At 47.6% G+C, this 12,070-nt stretch overlaps 1 protein-coding gene across 4 annotated transcripts in view; it reads right to left on the reverse strand.

Annotated features, from left to right (window-relative positions):
• SGPL1 (sphingosine-1-phosphate lyase 1) overlaps positions 1 to 8,335 on the reverse strand; it is a 59,940-nt gene extending 51,605 nt beyond the window's left edge. For 2 of the 4 annotated variants that reach the window (XM_032841099.1, XM_032841137.1), the window contains exon 1: positions 794 to 868. In XM_032841099.1, coding sequence (XP_032696990.1) covers positions 794 to 827 — 34 coding nt within the window. In that variant the 5' untranslated portion in view covers positions 828 to 868. Of the gene's footprint in view, positions 1 to 793; positions 869 to 8,251 lie in introns of those variants that run through there. The other 2 variants (XM_032841106.1, XM_032841131.1) reach the window with 2 other exon arrangements.
• Positions 8,336 to 12,070: the final 3,735 nt, after the last annotated feature.

The raw sequence follows: 12,070 nt of genomic DNA on the forward strand, positions 1-12,070 counted from the left end.
ACACCTAGATGAAATCTTGAAATCTTAACAAAAATGACGCGAATGAGGGTACCCAATTCCAACCCCTCGCAAATGTTGTCAGGACACTAACCCAGAGTGTCATCGCTGCCCCTGGTACCCCTCAACCAGGGCTCTCGGGATGGAATCCCTTGTTAGAAGGGCTGCCCTCCTCTGCACTTCCCAACCTCGCCCGCCAGAGTGGTGAAAACTCTGAAAGGGTCAAGCGGGTTATCTCCCGGCTTCCTCACCGTCAGCCCCACCCCATCGGAAATCCCAGACATCTCTGCCATTCAAAGCTCCTGGATCAGTCACAGACGCTCCCAAACCCTTACCCCCTTGCTGCTACCTCCCAGCAGACATCCATTCTCAGTGTGGAAGGGCCAGGAAATGTTCTGGGCCCTTCAGCCAATGTCAAATCATCAAGAGTCACTTTGAGATTCCAGGCATGATCTCCCCACTCCCCACTTCCCACTTCCACCCCTCTTCTTTATTTCTTCTTCCATCCTAGGATCTGCTGTCCCTCACCTCCTTCTTAGCTGCTACCTCCCATCCTTTCATCTAAAATCTCTATGCCAGCTGACTGAAGGACCAGGGTCCATCTCTGATCCCTCCCAACTCTTCTGCAGTACAATTTCGCGGCTCCTTAAAATGCAGCAGGCCGCCTGTCATTCTTCCCGGATGAACCAACCAATTCAACGTTATTGACTAATCCTTATTGTGGTGGACTAAAAGTTTGTCTCCGCCCCTTCCGGCCCCTCCCCCCGACCCAGAATTCATATGTTGAAGCCCTAACCCCCAATGTGGTGGTGGGGTCTCTGGAAAGTCATTGGGTTTTGATGAGATCATGAGGGCAGAGCTCCCATAATAGGATTATTGTCCTCACAAGAAAAGGAAGGGGCCGCAGCCCTCTCTGGCTCTCTCCCTCCAGCCACGCACAAAAAGGAAGTCATGTGAGCACGCACAATGAAGTGGCCCTTTGCAAGACAGAAAGAGGATCCTCACCAAAACCCAAACCTGCCAACACCTTTATCTTATATTTTGTTGTGACAGCCCGAGCTGACTAAGAAACTAACTTTGCCAAGAACTAAACTAGGTACCTTTACAACCAAGACTCTCTTTAGGTCCTAACTTGCCCAGATCAGCTGACTCTCATTACCTCCCAACTTGTAGATCAGGACACCAAGGCCCAGAGAAGGTGAATGATCACTCCTAAGACACACAGAAGAAGGGGATAGAGTTTTTGGATAGAAAGTTAAGGCTTTAGATTTTGGAGGGAGAGCCTAAAATACGTTGGTTGATTTATTAAATTCAAAGGTTTGAGGTAGAGGAAACTTCCACTCTTGGCCAGCTCAACCCCATTGCGTATGCGTGAGGAAACCAAGGCCCAGAAAGGAACATGACTCTTGGCTGTTGCTGGCAGAGCCTAGAGGTTGTGTGTGTGTGTGTGTGTGTGTGTGTGTGTGTGTGAGAGAGAGAGAGAGACAGAGACAGAGACAGAGAGACAGAGAGATTCAGATACAGAGACAGAGAGACACTCAAGGCCCCCAGCTTCTCTGCCCCACGCTCCCTCTCCCCCTAACCACAGGATAACATCAGGGATTACACCAGAAGCGTCAAGTAGATAGTGGCCAGGGATAAAAGAAACATGGGGATTAAGGGAGATAATTTCAGCCTTCACGGGGGAATCACATTATACTAAAACAGAACAAAATCCCCACAGCCTCTTGGTCTTATGTGTCCTAGCTATATCGGTGGGCCCTTGGGAGAAAGCTAGAGAGAGGAGAACAAAGGAGATAGAAAAGAGAGAATTACAATGCAGTGCAGAGGGAAGAGGGATATGAAAAAGCAAGAAGCATTGGCTAAGGAGAGGACACAAGCAAATCTCCTTCCCCTCTCCCCCAACCAGACTCTCTCAGAGTGGGGGCTTCAGAAGGACGGGTTGAGCTGGCTGGTGGGAGGCAGAGGTGGGGTTCCCTGGAGCTTCCGAACCCAGAGTGTGGTTTCCCCAGGAGCACCACTGGCATCACTGGGACACTTGCTAGAAATGCAGGTTCTTGGAGCCCCACTCCAGATGATGAATCTGAATCAAGCCCCCCAGGTAATAGACATGCACCCTAAAGTCTGACAGGTACTTCCTGGACACCCTGCTTGCAGAGAAAGTACAGTGTTTGTTTGGGATGGTGTAGGGAGATCGATGAATATATGAGGGGCAAGGGGAACTAATGCTCCCAAGTTGGCCTTCGGTGGCATCATGGTGCCTTCCTGGATAACAAAAATACTGGGAGCCATTGGAAATACCCATGGGGAACCAGCGAGGGACTGGAATTTGTGCTGATGACAGAGGGCTTGGGGTGGCAGGGGCCACAATGAGAAGAAATATAGTCTGGGAGGTTTTTTTTTCCCTACATGGCGGCGGTGTCTTTTTTATTTTTTTAATTTTTTTAAAGATTTTATTTTTATTTAACAGACAGAGATCACAAGCAGTAAGAGAGGCAGAGAGAGAGAGAAGGAAGCAGGGTCCCTGCTGAGCAGACAGCCGGATGCACGGCTCCATCCCAGGACCCTGGGACCATGACCTGAGCAGAGGCTTAACCCACTGAGCCGCCCAGGTGCCCCGGCCCCGCCTACATGGCTTCTTTTAAAACAATTCATGCCAGCAAATCGGGCTCTGCTTAAAATGGCAGCTCTCCATGGCCAAGTTAGTGACACCCCTCCCCCCATCCAGGAGCACACACGCCCCACTCTAAAAAGCAGTAACATACTACCCACACCTCCATTCTTGTCCCTGACACCTCCCCACCCAACTGGGGGCCTTCTGTGGAAGCTCACCTCAAGATAGGGCTATGGGCAGATGTTCTTGAAGCTTCTGAACCCCTCCTGGAAAGGAATGGCCTGCAGGAAAGCCCCCACGCAGGACCTCTGATCATGGAGCCTGAAATGCCCTCTCCACGGAGAGGCGGGAAACCAGCCACCAGCAGCAGGTTGGAATGACACAACAAGACCGGCCTTGAGAAGGTAAGCTAAGGGCTGGCCAGACATGGGGTGGGGGGTGGGGGGTGGGGTAGGCAACTGACATGGGGAGCAGGTGCCCAGAGTGTGCCATCCTGGGATAGACAGGAAGGTCCACTGGGTCACTGAGCTCCATGTCCCAGGTGCCAGTTCAGCCAAAAGTCAGAATGGCCAAAACCCCCAAGAAACAAGTCATTTCCCAAGGAAGCCGGCTTTTCCTGAGGAAGCCACCCATTGCTGTCTGGGCTACGGGATCACTTTGAGCAAACCCTCACACCCCGAGTGACTGCTTATCAGAAGCCAAATAAATACACCCTTCCTTGGGCAGAAGGAAACCAGCTGAGGCCTGTGGTGACAGAACTGCTTTGAAGGCAGGCACATTGGCCTCTCCCCAGAGATCTCTGCATTGGCCTCAGACAAGTGGGTCTCATGGTCTGAGCCTGGGCTTCCTTGGTTGTAGAACAAAGGTTAATAGCCTCTACCCGAGGGCGGTGCCGGCACCTCAGGAGACAGACGCATGTACCCAGCCATGGGCCAGGAACCCTCCAGAGCATTAGTCAGATCCACTCCACACGTGTCTAGGAGTTCAGGTAGGATTCCAGGCTGCGCTCTGGGACCAGCTAAACCAAGCCCGCCCCCTGACCTTGACCAGACCTCCAGGTCTGGCTTCATTCCCCATCAGGACCTGATCGTGACAGTCGGTCAGTCTTTCTAACCTGACTTTGGCTGCAGAGGGAACCCAAGGCCTTTTCAAGGCTTGTCCAAGAGCCTCCGATCTCTCTATGGTCTTCCTACAGGTTTTGTTTATCGATCGATACATTTCAGACCAACCAGACCCAACACTCCGTTTATGTGAGTTAAAAAATCTGTTATAAACAGAGGGTGTAGCTGCCTCTATGTAGAATTCTTACAGAGCAGCACAGTGTCCTAACTTTAAAAGTGAAAGCCAGGGTAATAAAATCACACATGAAGTTGGCACATGCATGAACTTATAATAGGTGGACTATGGTTTTTTTTGTTTGTTTGTTTGCTTTTTTAAAGATTTTATTTATTTATTTGACAGAGATCACAAGTAGGCAGAGAGGCAGGCAGAGAGAGAGAGGAGGAAGCAGGTTCCCTGCTCAGCAGAGAGCCCGATGCGGGGCCCGATCCCAGGACCCTGGGATCATAACCTGAGCTGAAGGCAGAGGCTTTAACCCACTAAGCTACCCAGGCACCCCTGGGTGGACTATGTTTTTAAGAGAAAACAATAATTATTTGATTGTGGTTGTCCCTTTGTCCTTTATAATTGACATTTGAAAAAAAGCCTAAATTTGGATCATGCTATAGTGATGTACAGTCGTTATGAACTGGGAAGCTACAGCTGCAAACCAGTATGGAGGTATCGTCTGGTGACTCATTGGCTGTGTAAGCCGCGTCGTCCTAGGTGATGTGATTTTTCTGAAAGGTTGTTTGATTAAGAGTTGCCAAGTTTCAAACAAGATGAGGCAACTTACATGCAACTCTCCACATGGTAATTGCCCTCCAGGCAGTGCGTATAGAAAAACTATGTTTTTAAAGAAATGTACTTTTTGCATGAAAGTCAAATCGGGGGAACGCCTGGGTGGCATGGTTGGTTAAGCATCTGACTCTTGGCTTCGGCTCAGGTCGGGATCTCAGCGTCGTGAGATCCAGCCCCACACAGCGGGCTCCACGCTCACTGTGGAGTCTGCCTCAGACTGTCTCTCCCTCTGCCCCACCCCTCCCCTCTCTCTGCTCCCCCTTCTCCCCTCTAAAATAAATAAATAAGTCTTTTTTTTTTTTTAAGAAAGTCAAATTTTTGGCTCATGTGACTATGATCTGGTTTTTTACCTACATGAGTGTTCTGGTAAGATGTTATTAAAAAGGTGTGCAGGGGTTGCCTGGGTAGCTCAGTGGGTTAAGCCTCTGCCTTCGGCTCAGGTCATGATCCCAGGGTCCTGGGATCGAGCCCCTACATTGGGCTCTCTGCTCAGCAGGGAACCTGCTTCCCCCTCTCTCTGCCTGCCTCCCTGCCTACTTGTGATCTCTCTCTCTCTTTGTCAAATAAATTAATTAACTAATTAAAAAAAAAAGTGTGCAGGACTCAGGGGCAATTCTTCACTGTGAAGAGCTGTCCTCACAGTCTTCAGGGCAAGATCACCGAATGCCAGGGAACCAACCTCATCGCGTGACAACCGTAATTTTTAAATTTTCAGGATGCCTCCTTGGGCTCGGAGCCATCCCACTGAGACCTGTCACCGTGGATTAATAACAGAAATGTACTTGAGCATGAGCCTCACTTTAGTATCTGCAGCTGAGTATCTGTCAAGCTGGAAGGGACTTGAGCACCGGCCAGGCCCAAACTTCCCAGGTATCATTGCACGTCAGAATCTCCAAGAACCTTTTCAAAATCTGCATGTCAGGGCTTTCCTGCAGACCCAGTGCATGAGGGGTGGGCCCCAGACATCTGTATTTTGGGCACAGCCAGGTAAGAGCTGCTAAGTTCTATCCATTCTCATCAGTTTCTATGCCTTGGTCCCACACCTAGTGGAGACGAAACCAAGAATTCTTGACATTCCAGCTCCAGAAGCCCAGGCTCAGGAACTGTAGTGAAATCTGTGGGTTCTTATGCCAGCTTTGGGATTCACATGCTGTGTGGCCTTGGGTGAGCCACTGACCCTCTCTGGGTCTCAATTTCCTCACCTCAAAATTGGATAGGGAGAAGAAGCAGCTCTCCAACTGTCAGTCTAGAATTCTCGATACCTCACTTGGGTTAACACTTCCCCGAAACCTCTGTTTGGAAACTCCACTTCTCTGTCCCCAGGTTCCCGGAAAAGGCCCTAGATCACAAAGTTACTTGATTGGGGAAGGTGTTTGTCCCAGTCCTGTTCTGAGGGTGAGTGACATGACCCAAATGCCCAGGGAAGCCAGGCCCCCCTTCTCCTCCCCCACCAGTGTGGACACAGATGGGATGCAATGAAGAAGCCTGGGTAATATAAGTCCTGTGTAAACAGAGGACCAAGGGGGTAATTATGAACCTTGGCCTGTGGTTACTCCTTGCCTGGTCCTGCAGAACCAGTTCCCAGGCTGACTCACTCAGGGGAGCTTTAGATGTATTCTGAGCTCAGGGGTCAGGGGAGGAGGAGAGAGCATCTGTCTGCACAAGCAACTGAAAACCTTGGTCTTTAAAAATGGAGTTAAAGTAATTTTCTCTAGTAGGTTTTATAAAAACTAAGGACAGTCATTCTCCATGGTCAGGGGAGTTGACCCGGCGGAGGAATCAAGGACAGCTTGAGCTGAGTGCAGAGAATGAACAGGAGTTAGGCAGACAGAGAGGGTCAGGCAGAATGTTCTGGCTGAGGGCGCCATATGTGCCAAGGCCTAGTGGCAGGGACAGAAAGCAGTGTAGATCAGTAGGGATAGTTGTGCAGGGCACATGCCTTCAGGAGCCCAAGCAGGTGACGTGACTTCCTCGGGCTCATTCATTCATTCATTAAATGCTAAGTGGCAGTATCCCAGGCAAGGGGTGGATCATTGACCAAAACAAAAACCCTTCCCCAGTACTACTTGTACTCTAGTGGAAAGAGTCAGACAAATAAACACAATAAGTAAACTATATGGTAGTCCAGAAAGTGCCAAGGACTATGGAAAAAAAAAAACAAAAAACTGAGTATGGGAAATAGAAAGTGTGGGGCTCAGGGTGGGGTGTCCTGGGTGCCGTAATTGCAAACAGAATGATAGAGTAGGCCCAACATTTCAATTTCACAAGGAAAGTTATAAATCCAGACTTTGGTAAAATCTCTCGTTAAACATTGCGATGTCCTGGAAGCCTGCTGACATCAGCGACTGCGCTCTTCCTTTGGCTAGGACTGTTCGTGCTCTGTGTCGAACAATGCCAACAGGCTCAGCACCCCAAGAGACAGAGCCCACTCAAAGGGCTTGTCGCTGCCCCAAAGCAGTGACATCCAGAGACCACCAGTGATGCTTTCAGCCATGTGTGGAAAGCTTTTCCTTTCTTTCAGATGCCCAAGCTATTCTAAACTCCCTTTTTCTTAGGGCAGACACAGAGGAGCTGCCCACATCCAGCCTCTTGCCCCAGCTCTGCTGGGCAGACGGTCCCTCCAGAGGTGAACAATGTTCTATACTGACAGGCAGACACACTCCTGATCTCCTCTGGGCACTGGGAGACAGATGGAACATACAGATCACTCTTTATTCTTAGCAACAGGAAACAGCAAGCCAGCACGAATTCTGGACAAAAAGAGCTCAAAAATGTTGTAGGACTATGTTGTTTTCTTGTCACAATTTCCATAATTCATCTTGTGACCATGATGTAACTTACTGAATCGCTCCTGTTTGTTCATTCCATCTCCTCCCCTTACCCCCAAAAGAGAGAGAGAGAGAGAAATCTATAGTTGTATGGTGATTGTCAAGAGATCGACAAGGTCATAAAGGGGAACGTGACCAAGGAAATCCCAGAGCTTTGGGCAACTTACTCAATTGTTTTGAAGTTTTGTCTCTTAATTGAAATATACCCTATGTACAGGTAAGTCCACAAATCAAAGACTAAGGTTTGATGAATCTTCAGGGAGTGATCAGTGTTCATCACCCATATCAAAACCCAGAGCATTTCTGGGTGCTGGGCCGGCTCAGCTGGTGGAGTATGTGACTCTTGATCTCAGGGTTGTGAGTTTGAGCCCCAAGCTGGGTGTGCAGATGACTTAAAAATAAAATCTTTTGAAAGAAGGAAGGAAGGAAAGAAGGAAAGAGAGAGAGCGAGAGAGAAAGGAAGGAAGGGGAAGGAAGGAATGGGGGAAGGAAGGAAGGAAGGAAAGAGAGAGAGAGGGAGTGAGAGAGAAAGGAAGGAAGGGGAAGGAAGGAATGGGGGAAGGAAGGAAGGAAGGAAGGAAGGAAGGAAGGAAGGAAGGAAGGATTGCCAATTCATTTTTTTTTTTTTTTTTTTTTTAGTTAAAGCAACTGAGACTGGCTGCAAATGTTAAGCTTCCTGTCTGAGACCACAGGGCCCTGTGGGATATAATATTTTTATCTTAATCCAAATATCAGCCAGCAGCCATTGAAGTCATTTTAATTGTACCATATTTGGGTCTTCATACACTCCCCCTGCTACTAAGGAGAGTGGCTAGATGCAGACTAGCTACAAGGCTTTCGCACTCCTCTAGGGGAAGAGTGGAGGGCGCTGGTTCTAGGAAAGAACAATGGCATCAACGGGGAAGACTCATACCTGGACAGATGAGGTCATTCTGGAGTAGGGTGGGCCCCTCAGCCAATATAACCAAGATCTTTCAGAAAGGGGAGATTTGCACATGGACATGCGCACAGGGAGAGTGCCCTGAGAAGATAAAGACAGAAGTTGAGACGATGCTTTTCCAAGCCAAAGAACACCAAAAGATGGCCTCTAGGGGACAGGCATGGACAGGTTCTCCCTCACGGCACTCAGAAGGAATCAGTCCCACTAACAGATTGATCTCAGGTTTCTAGTCTCCAGAACTGTGAGATAATACATTTCTGTTGTTGATGCCACCCAGTTTATGGCCCTTTCTTACAACAGCTCTGGTAAATTCATATGTTGAGATTCCCAAACTCATTCCAACCTTTAGTAGGTTGACGCAGGAGGAATGGGAGAGGCAGGGTGAACTGTCCATTCCAAGGAGCCTCGTGTCCACTTGAGCCAGGTGTCCGAGCAATGACTGAAGTGCGAGAGCCCCCAGTACCCCGGGGACCAGGGCTAATCCTGAAGCTAATCCTTGAGGTGACCACTACATTTAGTTTTGGACTTGCCACCTTGTGCTGCAGGAACCACTGCCAAAGAAACCACTCACCCAGACATAGTTCAAACACCCTCCCTTACCATTCATTTTCATGTATTTCAAGAATTGCAAATATGTAAACTCTTTACATTGGCTTCCCATTCAAACATCTAACTCAAGGCTTCCTGGTTATTGCATCATTGTAGACCCAATTAAACTCATTTCGTTTGAAGATTCTTTCAAGCTTCTCCAATACACAAATCACTCCCCTCCTTTAAAGCAAGTTGTTTATAGCTAATAGGCCTACTCCCCACCCGAGCTAGCCCCCTCCAGGGAAGCCTTATAAAGTTTCTAGTTGGGAAAAGAAGGCCCTGAGGGGATTGCCCAATGTTGTCTCAGGACACAACCTCACAACCATAAAAACAAGTCAACACTGAGGTCTACTGGCAGAGAATCAGTTATAGAATGTGCATGAACAAGGGTCAGCAGAGGTAGCCTGGGCCATACCCCAGACTATGTAGAAAGCACTTACCTGGTTAACTCATCCATAAATGGCAACCCACAGCAATAATCATCTTACAGTAGATATACTGACCTATCTGTGAATTAGATTACTTCTGGAGAAGATGACCTCCAAGGAAAGACACCATACAAAGTTCAGTTAACAGAAGGCTCTTCTTGAACTTGGCCCACAGGCCCCTTCTGATTAGCCTCTGCCTCTCTCTGCCTTCACCTCCCGCATGTCTATCTCACACCGAGGCTTTATTTCCCAGGCATAGAGCGACCATATAGTTTATCATCCAATATGAGATGCTTTTGAGACAATCCTATTCAGTTTCCCAGGACAAAAGGTGTAACGAGGACTGTTTTACCCAATCTGGGACTTCTGGTCTCCTTAGCCATTTGGAGCTACTTAGAGCTCCCATAACATGTCATGGGCTCTTGAATCCCCAGACTTTTGCTCTCCTCTTCTGGTCTACTTGGAGCACATTCTATAATCCACTCTTCTGTGGAGCCTTCCTCAAGACTCATAAGTGGGCTTGGGCTCTCCTTTCCCTGTGTCTTCTGTCCCCAGCATATACCACATTCTGTCTCCATTTCCCTGGCTCCCCACAAGACCTGTAACCTCTTGAGGACAGGTATTGTATCTTTTCATCATTGTGTTCTCTAGTCTATTCCATGTTGTAGGTACTCAACACGTGTCTAATCAATGATTTTATAATTAGCCTGTGAGTTTGAAGAAGGTAGTTTGAAGGTAGTTTGAAGAAGCCTGAAGAGTAGAAGAGGTAGCTGTGTCCACTAGTTTCCATCATCTAAAGGGTTGTGATCACAAAGAGGACCTAGACTTGACTTATGAGACCACAAGGGAAGAACAAGAATACTAACGGGAAGCCTCAAGGAGATATATTAAGAACTTTCTAGCAGCAGGACTACACAAAATCAGTGGACAGCTTTGAACAGTAGAGAGCTCCCTGCCACTAGGGCTGTTTTGTTGACAAATACTAACCTATAGTAGGAATTTTGAGGGAAGGATTAGGGCATGTAGTGGGTGAATGGCCTGGATACATTACCTTATACTTCGTGATTCATCCATTCATTCATTCAGTGAATATTTACTGAGCACCCGGCATTGCACCAGGAGCTCAATGAATTAGCACCGCAGGGACACACCCATGTAACCACCACGCAAAGCAAGGGCGTATGCTGGCTGATGCATGAGGCAGATTTGGCCTCCGACCTGTTGGAGCTTCTAGGTTTGCAGAAGAGATACATACAATCGTGTGAGGGGACTACTAGGGGTGGGAGCCAGAGAGATATTAAACTTGAACAAGGATGAATGTAGGAAGCTTGTGGGGTTCCATGACCTTAGATCTTTCTAGAGAACTGAGGATTCTTCTCTCTTCTGTGATGCCTGCTCTTCCAGTTGGGTGACCTTCCTGAAGGCTGGCTTAGACCAGTCTCTGCCTGTCATGTCAGTTTCAGAGCTATGAGTTCTGCTCAGCTGACAGGTAACCCAGTAACTTTGATCATTCCAGGGGAGCCACGTGTGGTCTTTAGTCATGCCGTTTCTTTCCTTCCCTTGTCTCTAAAAGACCACCAGAAAAGTCACACTGAGCTTGGGACAATAGAGACACCAGCAATCCATGGTGGGTGAACCCCCAGAGCCTGGCAGACTCTCCACTTTTAGAACAGCCATCAAAGCACCAGTGGTACTGGCCACAATCCAGAACTCCGTGTCCAAAGCAGAAAAGACATAGCAGGTGAGCCAAGAGGCGTGTGATCACAGGACTTTCTCCTGCCCTGATGGGGGACAGCACTAGGATAACACACAGCTATTCATGAAATGTTTGCATGATTTGGGTAAACAATGTTAATAATAAAAGAAAAATGCCATGCCTCAAAGCCTTTGCTATGGGCCAGGCACTGTGCTGGGGTGACTATATACGCATTATCTTCCTTAAGCATCAAACAGCCCCATAGGGGCAGAATTATTATCCTTGCTTTACAGAAGAGGAAACAGAGGCCCAGAAATTGTCAAAACTTATCTGAGATCAAGTAGATAGGGACGGGCAGGCCCAAGGGTCTCCAGAGCCTGTGCTTCTGGCCTCCGTTCTGTTGACCTTTTATGGGGATAAATGAAAGCCCACCAAAGCAGAATGGGTCAAAATGAGCTCTCCTGTGTGAACTCCAAAAGTAGGTGAGTAAGCCCTCAGCAGACTGGCCATTGAGCAGGAGAGGGGATCTCAAACTGAGTTCACAGCATATGCAAAGTCAAAGAAAAATAATGAACAAGAAAAAATGTCTTCTGACTCATGTTACAAAGGGATAACGACTCTAATATACATATATTCATGTAAGAAGGACAACAAACAAATAGAAAAAGTGGGTAAGAGATATGAAAGGAATTAGCAAGAAATATACACAAGTAGCTCTTAAGCATAGGACAAAAGATGCTCAATCTGACTGAAGAAATGCAAATTAAAGTGGCATTGATCCCCTACAAACTGGAAGGCCACGTGGGATGCAGCTGTGATGGCCTCAAACGTAGACTATACGTAGACTATATTTGAAAAGAAGGAAGCAGAAAGTCAATGAGCTAAGTATCCCTATCGAGAAATTGTAAAAAGAACACAAAGTAGACCCCAAGAAAGTAGAAGAAATTAAATAAAGAGGACCGAAAACCTAAACATTGGTTCTTTGAGGGGAAAAAACTGATTAAAAAAGAAAAAAAAAAAGAATAATCTTTGGCAGGATTTATCAAGGAAGAGAGAGGGAGAGAGAGAGATCAAATC

Source organism: Lontra canadensis, unplaced genomic scaffold (genome assembly GCF_010015895.1).
Source record: "Lontra canadensis isolate GAN:19392208 unplaced genomic scaffold, GSC_riverotter_1.0 scaffold3, whole genome shotgun sequence".
Classification (NCBI taxonomy): domain Eukaryota; kingdom Metazoa; phylum Chordata; class Mammalia; order Carnivora; family Mustelidae; genus Lontra; species Lontra canadensis.